The 25,457-nt window shown below is 36.9% G+C and overlaps 2 protein-coding genes across 2 annotated transcripts in view; both read right to left on the reverse strand.

Moving 5' to 3' along the window:
* Nucleotides 1-25,457, reverse strand: part of Shaw (Shaker cognate w) — a 151,417-nt gene that overhangs the window by 92,936 nt on the left and 33,024 nt on the right. The gene's annotated exons all lie outside the window — the stretch shown is intronic.
* Nucleotides 16,668-17,677, reverse strand: LOC141480830 (uncharacterized). The gene is made up of 2 exons (XM_074171481.1): nt 17,391-17,677; nt 16,668-17,333 (listed from the first exon to the last, which is right to left on the reverse strand). Exons 1-2 carry the CDS (start codon nt 17,655-17,657, stop codon nt 16,686-16,688), a joined length of 915 nt encoding a protein of 304 aa, XP_074027582.1. The 5' UTR covers nt 17,658-17,677; the 3' UTR covers nt 16,668-16,685.

Below are 25,457 nucleotides of genomic sequence, written 5' to 3' on the forward strand. Positions count from 1 at the left end.
TCTTCGCTTATAGGAATAGGAATTACTCTTCGTGTTAGGAATCACACGTTAAAAGGTAAGACCTCGTTAGTCCTCAGCTCGCACAAGTTTCTCAATTTCTGTGAGTTGTCGTTCGTATGGGGGCAACAGCTGATTAACGAAATAACATATTTTAAATAGATAAACAGATGAACAGATGAACAGATGAACAGATGAACAGAATGCATTTGTGGATGTAAATAGAAGAAAATGTGAAAATTCCATGTTCTTTGAAGTGATTCCGACATGTTTCTTTATAGTCTAGGTTAAACATTAATCGTATAATCCTCTTTTGAGGAACGAAAACCCTGGATGCTTCCACTGCATCACCCCAAAAAATAATATTATGAGAAGTGTGGGAATAAACGGTAGCATAGTAAATGCTAATCAACTGACTCGTCACATAAATATTTTTCAATCGCAGTATAGCAAAGTAACTACTATTCAATTTCCTGCAAATGAGGTTAACATTGCTGTTCCATTCCATATTATTGTCCACAAACATACCTAGAAATTTGGTGCATTTCGCAAATGGGACTTATTTTGCATATACAGTGTGTCCAAGATAAGGATCCTAAGCATGGGAATCTCAGTACCTGTTGGAGATACAGCTTAGGTTAAATCAGGAAAAAGTTGTGTTTTTTGAAGCTTATTTACATGCCGTTTAGAAACTTGAAGAATTTTCATGGCCTGCTGAGATATTTGGGAAAAACGAGAATTTGACAATATCAATTTTATTTTTGAAAAGATATCAAAAAACGAATAACACTTTTTCATTGGCCCTTTTAAGGTACTACACGATGGTATTTTTAGATTTTATATCCGACGTTTCCTTTTCAAGAAACCATCATCAACTTTATTTTTTTATATGACCCGAAAAAAAAGTACACCCTGTATCTGATTCCATTTTTTATTACGAATTCAACGATGTAACACATGCCATTCTTTTCTTTTTAGTTTAAGGAAAAATTGCATTTTTTCTATTTTTAAAATGTATTTTTAAGTAGGTTAATAATGATTTTTTTAAAGTAATGAAAACAACAAAGAAATTAACGCATTTTTCATTTAATTCAAAGGAGGTGTTCAAACAGGTTTCCGTTATTTTCCAAACATAAGTATGATCTTCTAACTGTAGAACTTAAAACATCACGTAACATCTCTGGTGTAATACTGTTAAATGCGACAGTTACACATTCTCGTAACTGCTGTTCAGTTTCAAAAGAATGTTGGTAAACCCGGTTTTTAACAAAACACCATATGAAGAAGTCCAGAGGAGTTAAGTCAGGGGATCGCGCTGGACAAGACACTTCACTAAAGGTTCCAATCCACCTTCCAGGAAATCGCTGCGAAAGATACTCTCGAACTTGTCTAGAATTATGTGCAGGAGCACCGTCTTGTTGAAACCAACAGTTATTGACCTGTGCCAGAGGTAAATTATCTAAACAGTCTTCTACATAGTTTTGCAATAAATGATGGTATCGTTCGGCGGTCGAAGAATTATAGTAAAAAAACGGACCTAGTATTTTAGTTCCTAAAATCGCACACCACATATTAAACCCAAAACGTTCTTGATGTCTTGATATTTTCTTAACACGCGGATTTTGCTGAGCCCAGTAATGCGTATTGCGGCGGTTGAAGATACCATTATTAGTGACCATACTTTCGTCGGACCATATTATTTTTGAAGAGAAATTATAATCTTCTTCACACGCGCGTGTATACCATTCGCAAAAATTTCGGTGCCGTTCGAAATCCCCTGGTTTAAGTCCTTGGCAAATCCTAAATTTATAGGGGTGATATCTATTTTTACGCAAAATAAATTGAGCTGTGGATTTGGCTACTCCTACATTATTTTCGATTTGCCTAGTTGATATTTCATGGTTCTCAACAACTGCTTGTAAAACATTATTTTGGGCTTCTTCTGAAGATTCCTTTTTTCGAGATAAAACAGGCTTTTTAAATGAACCATATTCTTTTAAATTTCGAGCCAGCTCTAAGAAAATGGACTTACATGGCTGCTTTCTTTCTGGATATGTATTAAGATACATTGCTGCTGTATTTACAGTATTTTTGTGGCACAAAATATAGCACGTTAGCATGTCAAACTTTTCTTCATGGCTATAATGCTCACCTGGCATATTCGACGATAATAACACAATATTATCTATTCAACAATAAACAATATTAACGACAACAGTAACAGTAACTCTAAAAACAACAACTCGACAAACAGGCTAACAACAACGACAATTACTATTTTATCGTGTAATTAAATAATATTTGACAGGCTCGGTGACAGGTATTTACGTCAAAGCATTTGTTTGCAACGCCTACTCAAAGATTTTTTTTAAAATAGAAAAAATGTAATTTTTTTTAAACTAAAAAAAAATGGCATGTGATACATCGTTGTTTCGGGTCATATAAAAAAATAAAGTTGATGACGGTTTCTTGAAAACGAAACGTCGGATATAAAATCTAAAAATACCATCGTATAGTACCTTAAAAGTGCCAATGAAAAAGTGTTATTCGTTTTTTGATATCTTTTCAAATAAAGTCGGAAAAAAATAAAATTGATATTGTCAAATTCTCGTTTTTCCCAAATATCTCAGCAGGCCATGAAAATTCTTCAAGTTTCTAAACGGCATGTAAATAAGCTTCAAAGAACACAACTTTTTCCTAATTTAACCTAAGCTGTATCTCCAACAGGTACTGAGATTCCCATGCTTAGGATCCTTATCTTGGACACACTGTATATTAACAATTTCTATGAACCTCATAATAACAGAGGTATAGGAATTGATTTTCACAACAACACAAAAAATTTGGAAAAATTGATGAAATCTTTATTGGAATCGATAAAACAATCAATATAATTCAATGTTTGAAGATGATTTCACGCAAATGTTGTCCGCTGCTCCGCTTTAGATGGACCATGCGCAAGGTCCAATTTTGGCACACTCTCTCTAACATATCGACCGGTATTCCACGTATAAGTCTTTCAATATTGGTTTCCAGAGCGTCAGTCGTTGCTGGTTCATCCCTGTAGACATGAGCATCAATATGACCCCACAAGAAATAATCCAAAGGCGTTAAATCACACGATCTAGGCGGCCAATAGGCGGGCCCCAAACGTGAGATAAACTGTTCATCGAAAGCGGCTCTTAATTTAACCATTGTTTCGTATGCCGTGTGGCATGTGGCAGCGTCTTGTTGAAACCACAGAGAGTAACAGAGGCCCAATTGCTGCGAACGGCGGCGAATCGACATTTCACGGTCATCACGAACACTGGCGGATGCAACCGCAATGTTTTCTTCGGTCCTCACTCTAGGTATGCGTGATGGTGGTTTAATGTCCAATAATGTAAACTGGGTTCGAAATTCAGTCACAAGCTTCCGAATAGCTCCCTCAGTATGCCGAGTATTCACTACTCAATATGTGAATAATCAATGTAATCCAGGTTGATGACTACATCACAAGCATTGCTTAGGTAACTCGGCCTGGACTCATAATTTCCAGTTTTAGTTAGTTTTTTCCCTTTTTTTTTCTTCTAGTTTCTCAAGTTATCTAGTTTTAATTTTGAATTCATATTGTAGATCATGCTTACCTGAATGGAATTTACTTACCTACTTACTTACCATTTAAGTAATGAGACACTATTCTCAGAGTTTTGGTGAAAACGTGTTCACAGACTGTTTTAGTACACAATTTCTCCCACACCACGTGGTGACTTCCTTTACCAGTATTTTCATTTCTGCAATGAACTCTTCATGCATTTCTACTTCAGTTGCCAAATGTAATCAATTTATTCTTCAGTTACCGTAGCGGCATCAGAGAAAGTTTCTGCAGGCAAAACTACTTCAAGTAATTGTGTTTTAATCCCATTCACTTTCGAATCTGCCACCCCAATATCTATATATCATCGTTAACGAAGCATGTTTGCGATTTTGGCCTCTTCGAGTATCCAAGCTGGCCCTTTTCCAAACCTCATTCGATATTCACTCCTTGAATATATAGTCGAAAAGAAGGTATAAATCGATATGCCAATTTTGAGCATGACCTGAAGTTGGAGTCTCATCCGAAGGGATGATTTTCCTGCATAATAGATGGAATTTTCAGGGAACGGAATGATCGGCAACATATGTGAATGATAATGAAATGGTTTCTGTATTGAAAGGAGCATCAGTGAACAGGAAGTTCAGCCCTTAGAAAGGTAGTTTGTAACAAGTTTTGCTGTGCCAGGAATACTTCACACCCTTCGGAAAAAACTGCTGGACATATTATGGCAAAACGGTTGATCGTCCCTAATAATGATCAAATGAGGAATCTATTTCAGACTAAGGATATACAGGGTGTTTTCTAACTACGGTACGAAACTTCAGAGGGTGATTTGTCAGGTTGTTTTTAGAAAAAAAGTTCAAGCTGCAAAAAAGATTTTTGGCGAAAACGGTTCATCAAACTTACGTTTTCCACACACCGTTGTAAAGAGGCTTCCTTTCAAATGAAGTATCACTCAACCCCTCTTCTCTATTCAAGTTTGAGGGGTTGAAGAGCCCCCTATTAGGGGGTTGCTCGTTCAAGCCTATAATATACGTCAAAAGATGTTCCCCAAAGAAAATCATTCGACTTGTTTCGGGAAATTTTTCCCTCACTATGGAATAAGAAATATACGGGGTGGCTCGTTTGAATGGAACACCCTGTATATACATGTGGTTTTGTGAAATGAAGAATTATTAGCGACCAAGTTACTTTTGAAGTGAAAAGCTTGGTTTTCGTAATTTTTCCTGAAAGAAATAATAGTGAACGAACATATCGTCTATTCGGAATTCATTATTGATATATTTCCATAACTGTCGTGTATATGAACTAATCCAACTTTCATCACTCAGTTTGGAGACGTTCCTGGTACTTATTCGAGCATTTTAGTTGGTATTCAGCGAACAGAATATCATGCAGATTGAATTAGTTTGAGGCGACATAAGATCCATCGAGATTGTCAGTAAAGTTCTGAAGTTTCTCAGACGAAGTTTCCTATTAATTCGCAAAACATATCTGTTCCACTTCCCTACCAAAAACTGGTAATATAACGCTCACGTCTCAACTATGGTTCCTTCATAGTCTGGCTTTGGATTATATTCCGAACGGTTAACTAGAGACAATTATTCATGAAAGTGACTCCAACATCCTGTTACAGATTTCACCAAATAATTCAGTTTTTAAAGTGGATTAAGACATTGAATACATTATTCCGTGTTTAAGATATATTTAGGCCATCAAAATCAATAGAGACAGCATCCGCACATTTTTTCAAAAATGTATATAAAGAGCTAGATGATGGCAAATATGTTTTAACTCTATTTTTTGACCTATCGAAAGCTTTTGATTCAGTGGACAGGAACATACTGTCTAAAAAATTATATAATATCGGAATAAGAGGATGTCTCCTAAGCTATATCAATTCCTACATGGAAAATAGAAAACTAATTGTAAAATGTAATGAATGCCAATCAGACATGCATGACGTAACTCTCAGTGTTCCACAAGGCTCTATTTTAGGCCCACTACTCTTTTTAATTTATGTTAATGATTTACCAAATCATATTCAATATGGTGCCACCACTTTGTATGCTGACGATACCACTGTTACTGTGTCGGGTGTTACTGAGGAGGAACTTTACCACAAAACTCAGATAACACTTGACGAAGTGTATGCGTGGTGTCAAAGAAATAAACTTATTTTAAACCATGGGAAAACGGTTTTTATGAACTTTAACCTTAGGAGGCCATTAACACCTGGCTGTAATTTTGCTCTATCTGAAACAACTAAGTTCCTTGGCACCTTTATCACATGGCATGTGACATGGCACTTTATAACATCAAGTTAACATGGGAACCACACATTGACCACGTCTGCAAGCTGCTTAATAAAGCTAATTTTGCCATTTTACAGCTTAAAGACACAATTGCCAAACAGGGTCTTGTAAGTGTGTACTATGCATTAGCTCATTCACATATTTCATTGAATATATTAACCTGGGGACGATCGAGTCATTTACAGCGCGTCTTTGTTGCTCAGAAAAGATTACTGAGACTGATTTTCAATATAAATCGCTTAGATAGCTGTAAAGAAACTTTTATAAATAATAATATTTTTACGGTACCTAGCATTTACATCTATAAATGTCTGGTGTACGCGAAAACTAATATACTTTCTTTCAATACCTCTGCGGAAAGTCACATGTACGATACACGACATAAAAAATTATTGTCGATACCTGGGCATAAAACAGCTGCATTCAAAAACTCTCTATACTATAACTGTATTATTTTGTATAACTATGTTCCTCAGCCTATGAAAGAAATGACGTTATCTTCATTTAAAAATGAAATAAAAAAATATTTGATGCTGAATGCTTTTTATAGTATAGATGAGTTTATAAATAGAAATAATTGACCTGTCAAAGGGAAAATAGGAGGAATGAGGAATCTAAATTATTTCCTCATTGTGTAAACTTTTTGTGTAGTGTAAGTATTTTGTTTTATCCCATATACACCTGACAAATATTTTGTTTTGTCTCATATACACCTGTTTTTTTTGTGAAATTGACAAGTATAAGTTATATTATACAATCATATTTGTAAATATGTTCATGTGTGAAAATGTGATGATTCAGTTTTTATTCATTTTGTTACATGACTCTACATTTATTTGTGACATTTGTGATATTTATTTGTGTGTGATATTTAAGTGACGTGCCAAATATACACTAGTGTATCAAATATTGGTAAATAAATATTCTATTCTATTCTATTCTATTATTAGTTGATTAACGGGAAAACAGATTCAAAACAGATTTTATTGGCACCTAAACATACCAAGAAATTGTATTCGTTGTTGATTCTCAGAACCTTCTTCACGAATTGATTGATTGTTTTGATTCCGTTTTTGAGAATACACAAATCCTAAATATTCACCACTGGATGAGGATCTACAAAGGTGCTATACTTCTCTGTACTCATCTAATAAATTTCCATCCAGTTCTATCTGAAGACCGGATTGCAAGGCTCATTATTTTTTTAGTTATCCGACGTTTCGGCTTCGACTTTGAAGCCAAGTCTCAGTCTGCCTACTCTCAACCGTCGACTGTGCCTCCACAGGTTCTGGTCTTCTTTTTATATCCGTAGGCGAGTGAGGGGGCGGACCTTCAGTAGAAACGATGTTGAAATTGGTGGTGGAAACAGAAGTGGGACTTGCAGAATCTTTGCGAATCATTTTGCTTGTTGAGGCAGTTGAAAGGTTTTTCAATTTCAATAGCTTCGTGAGTTATACTGGCCTGTAGAGTTTTTCAGTGGCGATGATGATGTTTGGAGAGGAATGAAGCTGGATCCTATTTACGAACAGCAAGCTCATGGCCATTGGCTCTGTTGACGACTTTTCTGTTGGTTTGGCCGATGTAAGTTCTGGAGCAAGTGAAAAACGGTATTTCGTATGAAATATGTGCCTCCTTGGGTTCGTTGTCCTCAGGTGTTTGTAGAGAGGTGGAGATTTTGATTGTTGGCTTTGAATACTGTTGTTATATCATGCCTCTTCAGAATTCGGCTAACTTTGTCGGTACCTCCATACAAGGACTTTTGAGTAGTACGTCTGTTCATCAGGCTGTTTGGCATGTGGAGTACGGGTTTGCTGAAGATGGCCTTTGCAAAACATGCCACCGTGGACCAGCCTACCCAAGCTTAGGTGTAAGGAATCGTGCCGACAGCTGAATGGCCGCAGGGTAATATGCAGTCACGAACGATCCCTTTGGGGAACTGGGCCAAACCTAATTGTAATCAGCCTACCTCTGGTAATGCGGGACTCTACCAGAGGTGACCAACGCTTACCTTGCTACTCGTGGGAACACACATGAATGAAACAACACAAAAACAATTCCGAAGCTGGGAAGAAGTGCTCACTTCAATCTAAGGTGGTGGCTGGAAATGAACAGAAATGTCCACCCCAATCTACCGCTTGGAATGAGGCTGAACAAAGATCACCTCGTGATGTAATACAAAGGCCAAGGCGTAAGCGCATTTGTGGCGCCGAGGCCAAAAGGAGAAAGATAGTGTACCCTCTTCTTCTCCCACTTCACCTCCAACAGCAAGGGCACTTCCTGTGGCGGGCGCCAAGAGTGTACACCTCCACGGAGGGAACCCCGAGAAGGTTGAAGAAGCCGCGCCACGACAGTAATGTCGCTGCACTTTCCAAAACCTTCGCGAAGGACACCGTATATTCGGCAAGTCTTGGCCTACACCTGCCAATATCCGGATACACTTTCCCGAGTCAGAAATTACAAATCTAACACCGGAGTCCTGGGCGAATTCAGAACTGGAGACTCCGAAAAGACCATCCAGGGAGGACTGGCAAATGACAAAGAAGGTGATAGATCTGAAGAAAATTGAATTTTGGAGCAAATGGAGGAGCACATATTAAGTATGTGCACGGACCACATGACACCGAAATACACCTTTAAGACAAACTTCACGGCCAAAATCATGAGCCGTCATCCCGAAAACATGTTTGGAAAAAACACCTGGTATACAAATGGATCGAAGACCAAACATGGAACGGGAGCTGGAATATACCGAGCGGATAGAAATCTAAACTACAGCTATCCGCTAGGTCTATACGAAAAGTACATTCTTCCAGGCCTTCGTCCACTTAATCGAATCCCGAGCAAAAAAAATTATACAACGGAATCGGTGATAGTGTATTGATTCAAATGGCGCTTATTTCCACTAAATTGATTAGGTGTTAACTGAGATATCAGAGTTCGAAGTATACTCATAAAAACAGACAAAACTTTTGACACAAAAGACCCCAGCTGCGGTGTGCACATTTACTTGATCCTCTCCTCGGGCAGTATCAGTCTTCGAGGACCCGGATTCCCCTGGAAATCTCCCGAAAACGACATATAGTGACTTCCCTGAGTCCCAGAGATTTGTGTCGCCCGGATACAGAAACGAAAACATGTGGGATTCACCCCTGAGAGATTAACAAGTCTCGAAATCCGTTTCACCGAAAACTCAACAGGTCTGGAATAAATTAATCGTTTGAATGTCTGCTGAATTGGGATAATGTGTGACGAAAAAGGTGAAATTTGCATAAGTAAACTGTTGAACAGTGAAGTCAGTCTACCGAAAAGATTTCGGTGGGTATTCATCGCATTTGTGTCAACCCTATTCAGATTTTCACTTGCTTTGAATTCGTTTATATGAAAACTTCAAAGAGAAGGGAGTGCTAAAACAGCTCACTGTGATCTATATTCTATGGAGCTTTTGTGTATTTGTTCAAAGTAATGATGAATGTTACAGTGCATACCGTTTGAAATAAGCCACCCTGAATTACTTTTGGTACAGTGATTTGCAGGAAAAATAAAAAAACACTTCATCCATAGTTTACAGGGAGACACAGTTTGACATATTCACATTTGACTTTACTTATCCATCGCACCCTCAGAGCATGTCACCAATTTTTTTAAATTGATCACCCTATATTGTTCCACATCATCAGATGCTGCATGATGAGCATATTTCAACAAAATATGAAACATATGGTCTGAAGCTTATGGTTCGTAAACTACAAATTTTTTGAGTTGAAAACGAGCCACCCTGAATAACTTTTGAAACAATAATTTGCAGGAAAAATAGAAAAAACAGGTCAACAATTATACAGGAGGCTACATTTCAAAATATACGTTCCAGAGACAAATATAGAAGCAATAAATCAGAAAAAGAGAATTCTTGAATCAAAATCTGATGGCTGGACAATGAGAAGAAGAAAAATATTTATAGCAAATGTTCAAAAACGTTTCCATCAACTTCCATACAATAGTACAAACGAGCTTCTTTTGCCGCCCTCACATGGTTGAGAATCTCGGGAGTGATTTCTCTGCAATGCTTCATGATATTCTTTCTCAAATCTTCCAATGTTGTCGATTCTATCTCATACACTTCAAACTTGAAATGACTCCATAGAAATAATCTACAGCAGTGAGATCTGGAGACCTTGGTGGCCATTCTGTAGGACCTCTTCTGCCAATCCAGCGACCAGGAAAATGATCATACAAAAATTGTCGCACTAGAGCTGCATAATGAGGAGGTGCACCATCCTGCTGAAAAACTATTTCTTTTTCAAATAAATTTATATCCTCTTCAGTTGCCCTATTGATTCACGGTATTATTGGATTCTCCAACATATTCAAATGTTCGTCGCTGGTCATATTATCATCGATTCCCGCCCAAACATTCAGTTTTTGAGGTCGTTGGGTATGAACTTGACGGTATAAATGTGGATTCAAATCATTTTCGTTCAATTCATGAACTAGTCTAATCTTATATAGATGAAATTTATAGGTATGAAGGATCCTTAAATTCCAAAACGTATTTGTACCGTACATTTCTTCCTGGATGATGATCATAGAACATAGGGGCAGCAGCTCTAGCACTAATTCCATTCTGATAGTACAAACTGACTATTTCAATCCGTTCTCGTTCATTCAGAAAGGCTCGTTTTCAACTCAAATAAGTTTCAGCTTCCAAACTATGAGCTTCAGACCATAACGTATGCTACTATGTTAAAATATGTTCATCATGGAACATCTGATAATGCAAAACAATTGATCCATTAAAAAAAAAGTGTTTTGGGGGTGCGATAGGGAAAGTAACATCAAACGTGAATATGTCAAAATATGTCCCCCTGTATACTATGGCTGACGTGTTGTTTTATTTTTCCTGCAAATAATTGTACCGAAAGTTATTCAGTGTGGCTCGATTTAAATGGAATGTACTGTATATTCATTTCCATTTATTTGTTGGAGAACTTTCCATATTCTTCATTACCACAATGGGAAAACTCCCTTCAAGTATTACTGAACAAAAATGATGAAATAAAGAATAGTAGCAGGCGAAACCACTTTCCAGAAAATTTCAGATTTTTTAAAGAAATATGAAACTCCAAAAAGTATTTCCTCCTTTTTTACAATTTCTATAATTTCTAAGAAAACAATAAAAAACAGACGAAACGAAACCAATTCCAGCAATATCGAATATTTCTCATTTCATCCATAGTGTAAACTTCATTTCGAAATGATACACAGAACTTCCATTGTGACACCCTTATATTTCAATAATATTTCAAACCCCAACTGACTAACGCACTACATTCAATGAACTGTGCTCTATCAAGTGAATCATTCCTATTTCCCTATCACTACCACTTATACCTCACATATCTCATGAATACCCAATCTATCAAAAGAAACAATGTCCCATTGAAATGTGTCATCGAATTTCTCTCCACAGCCATCATTTGCCTCCATCGACACCGTCGACAATAATGCCAGTTCACAACAGCGATAGTTGAGTGTCTTCCAATTCTCGAAATATTTTTCGAACGATACTTGTGTGATGTAGCCTTTCATTTCTATAGTTCATATCGAAAAACTGGTCAATATTAACGATAAATTAAATCCCACGTACAACTCAAGTGAATATAAAATCAGTTAAAAAGTATTACTGGAGTTTCTTATTTTTAATACCTCGACAGGTGTTTCGATCACCTCCCAAATATCCACGAATCGGGAAAATCAATGCGCCCCTTCGTGTTAGCTATTGGAGCTCCTACCTACTAAATAGCAAAATGGCTCACTAAGGAATTTGAAACCTTGTCTTCATACAACTTACAAAAGACATGCTTCTGCAAGAAGGTGAGATTTTGGTTTCCTTTGATGTTAATTCCTTATTTCCTAGCGTCTCAATTCTACAGACCTTGCAATACCTCAGGGAATTGCTGAAGAAAAATGATTTCAATAATAACAAAATCGATAAATTCGTTTCTCATACTAATTTGATTATGAAACTAAATCGGTTCCAGGTAGAAGGTTGCTTTTATGAACAACAGGAAGGAACGGCCATGGGAAACCCCTTGTCTCTCTACCTGGCAGACCTGTTCATGAGCAGATTCGAAATGGAAACCAAGGAAAAGTCGAAGTATTTTCCTAGGATTTGGCTAAGGTATGTGGATGATATTTTCGCGGTATTCGATACCAAAAAATCGAATATTGAGAACTTTGTTTCCATTTTAAATAATAGATGTCCATCAATGAAATTCACGTATGAGTCAGAAAATAAGGGACAACTCAATATGGAGGGTGGTATACCTGTATGGTTTACCTGCATGATATATCTATATAGCATAAATAGCGTTAGCTTCGCGTTAGTTTCCAGTTTAATCTTCCTCTTGAAGATGATCACTTAGTGATCAAAACACGTTTCGAATTGTTAAAAATATAATTGGTGTTGGGAAAAAACTCCAGTAATATTAATTACTACACCAAAGGTTCCAAAGAGTGCAACATGAGTATAAAATCAGTTGCTCATACTTACTTTAACCATAAATATGTAGGTCAGTATGATATTGAGATTTTCACTAGACTGTACGAACATCTAAACTCAGAAACTACATTTCACAAACTCCGGAGCTGATTTCGAATACTCTTTCGCTCTGGATAAAAAGATCCGAAAATTATACATCATGCTAAACCAGAAATACTTCTTGAAACTTCAATAAATCTTCTTTTCTCAATCTCCAATGTAGGACGATTTTCTATTCCTCAATGACGTTGTGCATCAGAAGTCTTTGCCTCATGGTCGTACGGTCAATGAGGAGTATTATCTTGAAGTTATGTGTATTGTAACAATTCATGGTTTTTGCATTACAGTAATGCACCTACACAGTCGTCATCGCTTGTTTTTAATTTCCAGACAAAAACACTGTAATCATGCTTCATCCATCGTATTCACCAGATTTGCTCCCCTGCGACTTTTTTCTGTTCCCTAAATTGGAGAGACCCGTGAAAGGACGGCGTTTTGCGACGATTGACAAGATGAAAACCGAATCTCAAAATGCTCAAGGACATACCAAAAAGTACATATCAGAAGATGATTCAAAGATGGGAAAAAATGCTGTACTTTGAGGGGGATACAATATGAATTGACAAATAAATACATTTTCTTGAGAAAAATTAATATTCATCTTGTTTTTGGAACAGACAGTGTATTTTACAGTTAGAAAAACAACGATGAAAATAAAAACAACAATGAAAATCAATTGGCGCTCCGGGGCGACTTCATTGATTCCAGTGGCGCATTTGCTTTTTCAGCTGAAGGAAAACTCGGAAAAATCTGCAGCACCACATCATCTGAAGGTCTTGATCTGTCAATGTCCTCTCTCTTATAAAACAAATTGTAGGGTGTCTCCAGAGGCTCCAATAAATTCAATGCTTCGCCAGAACACTTCGTGACACGACTATCGTCAAACTTAAACCAGTCCGTTTCGTCTTTGACCAAGGCGTAATAATGACCAGATTCAACGCCAGAACCACAGTGAACAATGACTGCATGAATATTATAATAGTGGTCTGCTAGATTGAAATGTTCATTCCAAAGAGTTTCTTGCTTCCGTCAGAGGTTGAGTTTTCTCTGAAGATCATCAGTGTTATTATTAGATTGACTGGTGCCTCAGGTATACTTGTTTCCTTGTAACAGTCGGTTAGTTTAGCGCATGTTTGGTCATCAGTCATCAGTCGATCATCACCTGTTGAAAATTCCATTTTCAGACGATTTAACAATAAGCTTTGCACGGACTGGTTATTAGTCATATTAGGAAAAGCTAGATGAAGTTCCAGAAATTCACAAAAATTTTCGCTACCTCTTGAATATTTACTACAAAGTAAACAAGTAAGGATTTTTCCAGCAAAAGATTTACAAACACTAGACGAGATGGACTGTACGGAATCATTCAATCCAGAGCAGTCAGGAGTATTGATTTTGCTATTGTTTTGCTCACGAAGAGTATTCAACAAGAACCCCAAGAATTCGGAACAATCATCTTGTTGTCCTAACGAGTATCTAGTGGACTTCAAAGACTCCAGGAAATCGGTTGGAGGGAATGATGATACATTCTTACGAAACTACAGCTGCAAGAACAGGTGTTAGAGTTTGATGAATAAGTAGGAAACATTCCCGTTCTCGTTCATCATTAAAACCTCGTTCTTGAAACTCTTCGTCATGAACAACACTTATAAAATGCTATTCATGTAGCAAGTGTTTCCAAAATTATCCAATCCAATTTTCTTTTCTAGATTTTCAGGACAACTCTCTACTGACTCGTAAGGAAGAACACGTTTCACAGAATTTCCATAAGAACCATTTCTCAAGCTGCGATCGATCCTTCCAAGTGGAGAAGGGTTTCGTAGAGGGATCGATTCGGCTCTTGCTTCATGAAGCTCTTCCACTGGAAGGGAACCAGAAATACAAGGACTGTAAGTCATATTTGGAGGGCAAGAATGACCTGGGTCCACTGACCGAACTGAAAAAGAAGAAGGTGGATCAATCACTTATGAATTAACCTTGATAGGGGACTGATGAATATCCATATATCTCGGCTTGTTTCGAAGAGTTCCGTACTGAAATTAGGGCAATGCATGATATCATCAAAATTATGTGAAGGAGGAAGCAAGGACCAAAGCAGCATTGCCACGTTGAATAGCAATACTAACTCTTTCTATCAAAAAAGATGTGGAACGGTGATCTTTCGTTGCTTGGCCTATTCTCCTTCCGAGTTCATGAATGAATAACAGAGACTCCGGGCCATAAACACCAAAAGTTTCAATCGCTACTGGATGGAACAGATAGTTGTTACCAACATTTTGGTATTTTTCTCAGTTTCTTCGTAATCGCTGTAATTCAGGAAATGTTGGTCGAAAACTGGAAACCTCATTAACTTCTCCAAATAATAATTCAACTTTCAAACGTGAGTCAATTAAAAATGAATTATCTGTAAACGAGAGTGTTGATATATCCCAAATATTCAGCGATTACTTCTTGAATTCTGTCCAAAAATTAGTCAAAGAAAAATCTCCTATTACAGTAAATAACTGTGACATCAACTCCAACTCACTTTTTTTATATCCTCTGGATGAAACAGAACTACTCGAGATAGTGCAGTCGATATCTTCTAAGACTTCCAGTGGTGTGGATGAAGTACCTTGCAACCTCTTGTTCAAGGTGGTTGAAAATCTGATCGAACCTCTCTTATACCTCATTAATATCTCCTTAGTCGAAGGTATATTCCCTACTCGACTCAAACATGCAATAATAGTGCCTATCCATAAGAAACATAACAAGCACTCGGTTTCCAATTACAGAGGAATTGCTACTATCTGCATTTTCCAAAATATTCGAGAAAACTCATCAAAGAAGACTACTCTCTTTTTGCAAGAAGTATAAAATCATTCCAGGCTGTCAATATGGCTTCCAAATTGGCAAGTTCACTCAGGATGCCACGATGAATTTAGTCAATGAAGTCATTTCTAATCTCGAAAGAGGTGAAAAAACGATGAGTGTTCTATTAGACTTGTCACGAGCTTTCGACACTGTTGATCACGATTTACTTTTGAACAAGCTATTTTGTCTAGAAATTCGTGGCTCATCTCTGGATTGGTTGAGATCTTATCTGGATTGCAGAACGCAAATTGTGAGGGTTAAACTGGAGGCTGGGACCTTCCACTCTAGAACCTGTGTCGTTCCCACCGGTGTTCCCCAGGGTAGCGTCCTAGGACCTATCCTCTTTCTTTTATTCGTGCATGTCCTCAACAACAGTAATCGTCATAATTGTACAGTGAAATTTGCCGACGATTCTTCGTTCACTCTGAAGTCTTCAGATTATGAGGGATTGTCGAGTTAGACCAATCAAGCAGTTGCTAATTTGCAAAAATATTGTTCTCAAAATGGTCTCATTCTGAACAGCTCAAAAACTAATACAATCGTTTTTTCACTACATGAGAACGATCGCAGTGTTCTGGTCAAAATAAATAGCAAGTCAATACAATCAACCTCATCTGTAACATTTTCAGGTTTGAACATTGATGCTCAACAATCTGGGAACAAGCACATTGATTATATTTTGAGTAAAATGTCGAAACATTGTTTTGTAATTCGTAATCTCCGTAATTTTGTTCCATTGAATATATTGAAGAGCTATTACTATGCTTATATTCAATCTTCATTCACATATTGTCTGATCAACTTTGGTAACTGTACAAAAATAAACGAATTACTAATAGCTCAAAAAAAGATAGTGAGAACAATGTGTTTCAAAAAATATGATGACTCATGTAGGGAGCTGTTTACCGACTTGGATATTCTAACTATTATTTCACTATTTATATTCAACTGTGTTGTTTATGTCAAAACTCATCTCAACAAATTTGAAACAAGAGATAATCTTCGGCTCGCCACAGGATATACGTTAAGATCTAACTATAATTTTATTGTTCCCCACCATAAATTGACGAAAGCAGCAAACGGCCCTCTAATTATGCCCATCAAGTTATACAACAATCTACCTATCTCTCTTAAACAGCTATCAAACCAGCATTCCTTAAAAAAAATGTTAATAAACTGTTACATGACAATAGATTTTATTTCTGACCGGGATATTATAAGCTTATATCGTCATAGTTACGCTATCAATAAAGAGGGTCATAACTCCCTTGGGACATTATAGATTTTATAATTCCCTCTACCTTTCACGAGTAAAAATAAATAGAAATGAAAACTGAACCATATTTTATTTATTCACGTCATTACAAATAATAAATGTACAATTTTGAAATATTCCCTGAAAATTACTTCCGCCACTGGAAACAATTTCTTCTTTTGTATGGCTGGAGCTTCTGTTCACTACAGTCGAGGTACCTGCCTCTTCTGATGACAAAGTAGACAACATACGCGCCGTTTTATTTCTCAATTCGATGCTATCCTCCAAATACCCCTCCGCCACCGTGGAACTTTTCCAACCTCCGTGTCTTTTTAAGTTAGTCATAGTTGCTCCTGCATTGGCTAGAGCAGTAGCAGAAGTGCGACGAAGGCAATGTCCCGTATAGAAAGATGAGTTTGGCAATCCTAAATACATTGCGATTTTGCTGGGGATTTTCCCAAACATGTTTTTTCCAATTGGCTGAGATGTACATTTATTTTGTCGGAAGCTCAAAAAAAATCGTTCAATACCTTTAGGACGCAAAGACATATAAAGTCTTAATAAAGGCAAAGCGGAGAACTCTTTTTCATCCACAACTGTAAATTTCTTCGATACACCAGTTTTACTTTCCGGTACGTTCACTACCATAACGGAATCCCGGTCTTCTATATCCGATATCTTCAAATTCAAAAGTTCCTGACTTCTGCATCCTCCAAAATAACCCATAATCAAAACAACCTATAACAAAAAAAAGGAAATAAATACACACAAAAAGGAAAATAAGAAAAAAATTACCTTATGCAATAAATGAATATCATTAGGAGCGTCCTTTAGGAATCTGATAACATCTTTAGGAGATAAAACAGCAGACTTTTTCGGCTTATAACTCTCACTCTTCCGTTTCAAAAAAGCCTGTAGTTCATTGAACTTGGTGATATCTCGTTTCTCATGTATAGTCACCATCGATTTTAGCATTGACCATTTAGTCCATAAAGAATTCGGACTATACGTTTCTGACTGAAACGAATAAACACAATTACTACCAAATCTACCGAAAAACATAGAAAATTCCTTTCCAGTTCTTGAAAATATGCCATAAAATATGGCATAACATTTTTCCGTGTCAACCAGATATATCTTGTATTCTTTTTGGTATACGGCTTCACTTTTCGATGGAATTAATGATTCTCTTGCTTGTTCAGCTTTTTTCAAAATATCCTCCAATATATTTGGGGTAGAAAACACGTTTTCACCGCAAACACAGCTTGATAACAAAGTTCTGTTTATAAACAAGTAACATAGCAACAACCTAGCAACAAGAAAACTCTACTATAATCAACGGTACCTGATTCAAATATACCGGGAAGGTAATGAATTGGTACATTTTTCCGTTTCAAAAATGAACAAAATTTTATTGAAATCGGTCAGAAATAAAATAATCTATGTACCACGGGAATTAATGAGCCTTAATAACCTCAGGCAATTGCTGTCCCTCGGGCCAGAGGCCCTCGGGACGCAAACTTTGCCATCGGTAATTAAGGCCCTCCTAATTCCCTTGATACATAAATAACTATTATTCCCTTAATAAATACTTCTAGGCTGATTTGGAAGTATTAATAACTTGATTGCAACAGTTTAGACTGTACTATTTTCAATTGTCATATCATCGATATTTAGTATACGCCTGGTCGCAGTATTTAGACGTGGAAAATCATCCGTTTGGAGACATTTGTGGTCAAATATTTACTGCCCAGTAACGAAATAACCGTAAATTATCCTTCGGGCAAGTTATGTTTATAAAAATAGTATCAACTCTCTTTCATGCATGACTTACTTCTGTGAGGAATCCTGCACTGACACCTGTCGGTGTCCTTCGTGGTATTAGCAAGGGAAGTAGTTGTTTTCTGTTCACTGTTCCTTCAGATGATTTGATTTATAGGTATGCCCACTGACTATAGACAATTTCACGCAATCACTCCGAATCTTGATCATGTATGTTCGGTTCATGAAATATTTTCGTTTTATATCCAAGAACGTTCCAATATTGGTCTTCAGCTTGAAGTATGTGACATCTGCTGGCAGAAATTCCACTCTTGGGGATAAAAGTTAGCCAAGGAAAAATGTCATCTGCGATATTACACCTTTACCTTTGACAGGTGAGACATATTGAAACAAAAGCGAGTTATAAATAAGTCGGGATACGTTGGAGATTGTATCTATAAAGCAGACACCGGAATGTGATTCGAAGTGTACGGATAAAATATTTTTGACAGAGCGGAAGAGCTGTTTTGTGCTGATGTGGGGAAATTGATATAAATCACTTCTTCCCATTCAGTTTGTGATATATATGGAAGATTATTGTGTAGCGTTCTGTTTCGATTACATAATGTATATTTGTAGTATGAACTGAATGGAGAAAATGTATTTCTGTACTAGTGTCTGTCCGTGGCTTCGCCTGCGTAGAATTTGGTTTGTCACATCAAGTTTCGTGACGGATCATTTCAAAAAAAAGTTACAATATTCTCTTATCAACCCAAATTTCAAGTTTCCAACTTCAAAACTGATAAAACTCGGTAGAATCTTTGAGCCCTTAGTTCCCCCCTTGGGGTGAAAATTCCTGCTTCCCTTTCTTGATGCTCACTTAGGCTATACAAAGAACCTACCTGCATATTTCAAAATTCTAAGTTCAGAATAAAACTTCCCTGATGAATATTTTCAATCAGCTCTAAAGTCTGATAGGAGGGATTCTTTGTCTCTCAAATATTCAAAGAAATGGCTTTATCTTGTTAAAACTTATATACAAAAAAAACTATATTATAATTTCAAATAGGCTCTTGTCTCCGCTGCTTGTTCTTTGTTTGCCGAACTTTGCCAGAGTCTCATATTTTACAATTACATTAACGTCCTTCAACCATCTCGTTGAAATTGGTGAAGCTCTTCGTAAAAATGAGCAAAGACGTGAAATGTAATTTATTTTCAGTTCAGAACTTTGGTGTTTTCCACAATATCGACATGATATATTTCAGATAGGGTTGAATTCTATTCAGTCTGATTCGAATATTATCTTTTCAGAATGAAAAATGATGTGCACTCATGAATGTTCGTAATTTCCAAGTACGATTTACCCATTTCCTTCATTGTAGAATATCAGTTATGAAGAATCATTAGTCTGACCCCTCTGGACTTTTACGTTAAGGAGGTTGCTTTAATGGCCACGTTACGATTGCTCACGGCTGTTTTAAACGTCGAAGTAAGAATGGGTCAATTGAGGCTGAGCCTATCGAGAGAAGCGCTTACAGCACAACCTCTGCTGCAAGCAACTAGTGAGGCAATTGATCCCAGGTTTGTGTTTAATAAACCCTACAGAATACAAATAAAACAGAACCAGAGTCAGATGCTGCAAATGCAATACATACAGACGGCTCAAAAACCAAAGAAGGATCAGTATGTGGAGGGTACTCTAGATCACTAAGCCTAAGCCAGCGTTGTTCAAACATAACTGGCTGTTATCTCAATCGCAACAAAAAAAAAATAACCAGAAAAGGAATTTCTGGCAAAAACATAAAAATCTGCACTGATGGTAGACAAGCCCTATTAGCCTTGAACAGACAACGCGTTGTATTTCATCATATTAATAAAAGCTGATAATTGGAAAATATTATTAACAAAAATAAAAAATAAAAATAGTGGTTTCCACTATAAGGGTTATACAGCGTGACTCACGGTCGATGGTAGGTTAGACGTTTCTGGAAAACACAAAGCATGATTTTTCTGAAAATTTCACCTCTTACATTTCCTTACCTGTTCTATCGATGTGAAATATTTTCAGCATTGCGGCGTTGCCACCTCCATCAAAAAGTCCTAGCAACTTTATTTTTTTAAATGGAACACCCCATATATTAACACATTTTTGAAATCGCTCTGGTATTTTAATACTTTTTTGTTGATAACGTCCTATACCTATCTCTATCTGTTTTCGAGATAAAAATTGAATTGTGTTAAATATGGTCCAAAACATAGCCTTAATTGAAATCAATACAGCGTGACTCACGGTCGATGGTAGGTTAGACGTTTCTGGAAAACGCAAAGCATGATTTTTCTGAAAATTTGACCTCTCACATTTCCTTACATGTTCTATCGATATGAAATATTTTCAGCATTGCGGCGTTGCCACTTCCATCAAAAAGTCCTAGCAACTTTATTTTTCAAATGGAACACCCCATATATTAATACATTTTTGGAATTGCTCTGGTATTTTAATACCTTTTTGTTGATAATGTCCTATATCTATCTCTATCTGTTTTCGAGATAAAAAATAAATTGTGCTAAATATGGTCCAAAACATAGCCTTAATTAAAATCAAGTACATCAATACTCTCAATTCATGAAAAGTTTATATTTTGATGATAGTTTGGACAAACTCGAAATATTCAAATAACACCAAGAAATCGACTCCATATCATACAGGGCGTGCTAAAATTACTATTATTTCCATTGTGCATGAAAGTTGTCAAAAGTTCATTTTTTCGTTATAATAATATAATTCAAAATTCCGGTAATATAGAATATTTCGAAATATACCCTGGGGATATATTCTAAAAATATACCATATGGTATATTCCATCGACAATATTCTTAGAATAGTCACGGGAGAATAATCCATTTATAGACATTCTATGCAAATTCTTTCGGGAATAATCCTGCCATATTCATAAAAGCACATTCTATGAATATTCTAAAGGCATAAATACACTCATCGGAAAAGTCTGGGAATATTTTTATAACATACTAAATATCATAAAAATATTCCCATAAAAATAAATGCATGAGGTTGTTTAATTTCCATTAAATTGATACACTCGACCACCCTGCAGATTTCTATGGGTTTAACAAAGCCTGCAAAAACGGTAACTAATCTTTCATCAAGTTTTTTACAAACTGTAGGTTTTCGGCTAAAATGAATAATCTGAAAGTGTCGAGTTTGTACATTCTATGCAGTTCTTGCTCAGCAATTAAACTGGAAATATTGTGCTTTAACATAGAACGCCATCACTCACCATTGGCTGAGATGAATAGAGCTGTAGGGTTTCTTCAAGGTGGCATGCGACAAAATGATGTAGCTCTTCGTTTGGGGGTCTCCCAAAGTGTTATCAGTCGATTGTGGCGGCGTTTCCTTGAAACTGGCAGTCCAGCCGAACAACATCCAGGGCGAGGACGCGCTACAACTGCAGTTCAAGACCGATTTTTGGTCTTAACCGCAAGAAGACAACCGACAATCACAGCACCTGAGTTGGTTAACGTGTTGCAGCAGACGCACCAGGTAACCATTGGTCGTGATACTGTCAGAAATCGACTGCATGAAGCAGATCTCCACAACAGAAGGCCACTTAGATGTCCACCTTTGTCGAAAGGCAATCGCGGTAGAAGATCAGAGTGGTGTCAAGAACATCAAAACTGGGATGCAGATGATTGGGCCACAGTTTTGTTTACAGACGAATCCAAATTTGGATTTCAACCAGATTCTCGTCGAGTAAGACTGTGGAGACGACCTGGAAATGATGAACTTTTTTGACACGTCCAGGAAGTCCACACATACAGAGGTGGTACAGTAATGCTATGGGGTGGAATCAAGATCGGCGGCAGAACCGACCTCATTTTTCCAAATCGCTCCCTCACAGCTCGACAGTACCTCGACACCATTCTTCTACCTATCGTCCGTCCGTTTGCTGGTGCTGTTGGTGAAATCTTCCACCTAATGCACGATAATGCTCGTCCACATGTCGCGCGTCTAGTGACTGACTGACTCACTAACGAAGGAGTTGATGTATTGCCATGGCCAGCACAATCACCGGACCTGAATCCCATCGAGCATGTGTGGGACATGCTTCAACGAAGAATTACTCCGCATATGGGGAACATTCACACAACGTTTCAATTGAGAGAGCTTCTAATCGCTGAATGGGCAAATGTACCTCAACAAGACATTAACAATCTCATTTCGTCGATGTACGATAGATGTAGGGCCGTAATAAACCAGCGTGGAGGCCATACTTTGTACTGATTTCAATTTTTTTTGTATTTTGATTTTTTTTCGGGGTGCCAAAGAAGAGCCATATTTTTTTTTAGTTTTGCTTATATGCGCACTCAGTATTTTTGACCATTTAACAAATTTTGTTGTAAGTTACATTCGTTTAATAATCACCCGTCAACTTTTTTTCCCTAAAGCGATCTAAAAAAAAATATTGCCATTTTTAAAAATATCCCTAGACTTTTCCGATGTGGGTATTTTCCAAAAATATTCTATGAATATTTGAAATATATACGTTCGTTTTATGATATAGAGGGAATATTCCATGAATATCTGGTGCTGTGTGGGACAATGGGTCCCGCACAGCACCTGTGCTGTGGGCCTACACTCGCCCTCCCTACTCTACAGATACATATTAGTAATGAAGTGGAATGATCTTCAACATTAATATGTTGTATGTTTGTGATATGTTTTTTCGTTAACCAGCTATCGCACCCCTACGAACGATAACCTCAGAAGTCGAAACTTTTGCAAAAATTATTGCATACTCCGTACTTCACACGCTTAGATATATTCTGCAAAGTAGGCGAGAGCAGTTTAGAGAAAACACAGCCGCCTATTCAGTGTTCTGGATCTACGTGAATATTCATAGGAAGGAAGCTGTTTGCTCATGGAAATCCAACTTTGACAAAATCAATCTCAAACGAAAAAGGAGTTTGAATCAATACCTGCAATGTCAACGGCGCTCGCTCTAATACTAATTGCTTGAAAACTATTTTGTTTATTTAAGGTTAATTATCGCAGAAATCTTTTCTCAAATGAGCTATACCTACAGGCTGATTCACGGTGGATGGCACATTAGACGTTTCTGGTGAACCAGACAACGGATCACTTTGAAAATTTAATGGAGGGCATATTCGGACATTCTCTAGCCAACTAAAATATTTTCGACAATGCGGTGTTGCCGCTTCTATTAGAAAGCAGTAGCAACTTTGATTTTTCAAATGGGACACTCTGTATATAATATTATTTTTGGAATCTCCAACAATTGCCCGACAACTTTTCTTGATATTTCTCTATACCTATCTGTTACCGTTTTCGAAATAAAAATTAATTTCAATTTTTTTCTTCGAAAATCATGACTTCTAAAAATGCCGATATCTTTTAGCTAAGAAGTACTATGATATCGAAATTTGGTTTGGAGTTAGGTGATACTTGGACACTTCCCAAACGTCAGCCCAATCTCCGTTACTTCAATACAGGGTGGTAAAAAAATACAGTTTTTTCGTTTGCTTGAAAAAGTTGCTGAAATTTGATTATTTTTAATGAAACACCCTGTATATTATTGAAAATTCGGAAAGCTGCTGAAATTTGCTTTCTTTTTATGTATATCATACCTATACCTAACTAGTCAAGTTTCGGACTTATGACTTATGAAAATGTATCCGAATCTACCGCCAATGAACCTCAAGAAATTTATACGAATTCAGAACAATTTCAATATGTTTGGATAAACTTTAAAAAAGCACCAAGAAACTTGAAATTGGAAATATTGATATGAATAATTATAAAAAAGTAAGACAATCATGTGGAATATTTCAAAATATGTTCGAATCGCTGGCCGTTCACTTCCAAGCACTGTAAAATGCGGGTGTTGACTGCTTTCGTGGTGGCAGATCTGATTTCATTGGGATCCAAATCTTCAAATGTTTGGGCAATCCTTTCTAACAATTCATCTCTCGAACGCACGGGTATTTTGTAAACTTTTTCTTCAAACATTCCCCACAAATAAAAATCTAATGGATTAAGATCGGGTGATCTCGCTGGCCAATTCCATGGTCCCAAGCGCCTCATCCACCGATCGTCAAATAGTCTATCCAGTTCTGCGCTCACTTCTCTTGTGCAATGTGCAGGAGCTCCTTCTAATTGGTACCAACAGTTTCGATAATCTTCGAGCGGCAGATTATCCACGAAACTGTCTACAGTATTCTCCAAAATATTCAGGTAGCTTCTGGATGTTAATGACTCCTCGTATATCACGTACCTCAATTTGTTGTCCATCAACATGCAGAAGACATTAAAACTAAATTTTTCTTGAAATCCGGCTTCTTTTGTGACGTGAGGATTTTCACTGGACCAATAATGACAATTCTTTTTATTGAAAATCCCTTCTCTGGAAAATTTCGATTCATCAGTCCAAATAATTTTATTTAAAAAAAAGTGGATCTTCTTGAATGCGTGTCAACAACATTTCACAAAATTCTACTCTCTGTTGAGGATCTTGAGGCTTCATTGCTTGAATTTTGGTGAATATATAATCATGCATTTTATGTCTTCGCAAGATTCTTTGAACCGATGAATATTTTATACCCAAATCTTCTTCTGCACTTCTTATCGATGACTCGGGAAATGCGTGAAAATATGCTAAGACATTAATCTGGTTGTCTTCGAAAGTTACGGGTCGAGGCAAGTTTCTTGGTGCTTTTAAAGTTGATCCAAATGCATTGAAATTGTTCTGAATTCGTATAAATTTCTTGAGGTTCATTGGCGGTAGATTCGGATACATTTCATTGAACTTTCTACATGTTCTGCTGATAATTTTGTCACACTGTCCAAAAATAATAAACAAATTCATAAGAACTTCGTTTGAATAGTTTTGTTCCATCGTTTTGAAGGTATTTACAACTTCTTAAGTGACGAAAATGTCGATATTATTAGGAGAATGTCACAACGCTACTGTCAAATAGTAATCATGGCCTGCTTACCAAATACCGAATGGAAATACCATTCTGAAGGGACATTTTCACAAATAAATGTTCATAAGTCCGAAACTT

Source organism: Leptinotarsa decemlineata, unplaced genomic scaffold (assembly GCF_025532065.1).
Source record: "Leptinotarsa decemlineata unplaced genomic scaffold, Ldec_3_MD MMD2_tig00000010_RagTag_RagTag, whole genome shotgun sequence".
In the NCBI taxonomy this organism is placed as follows: domain Eukaryota; kingdom Metazoa; phylum Arthropoda; class Insecta; order Coleoptera; family Chrysomelidae; genus Leptinotarsa; species Leptinotarsa decemlineata.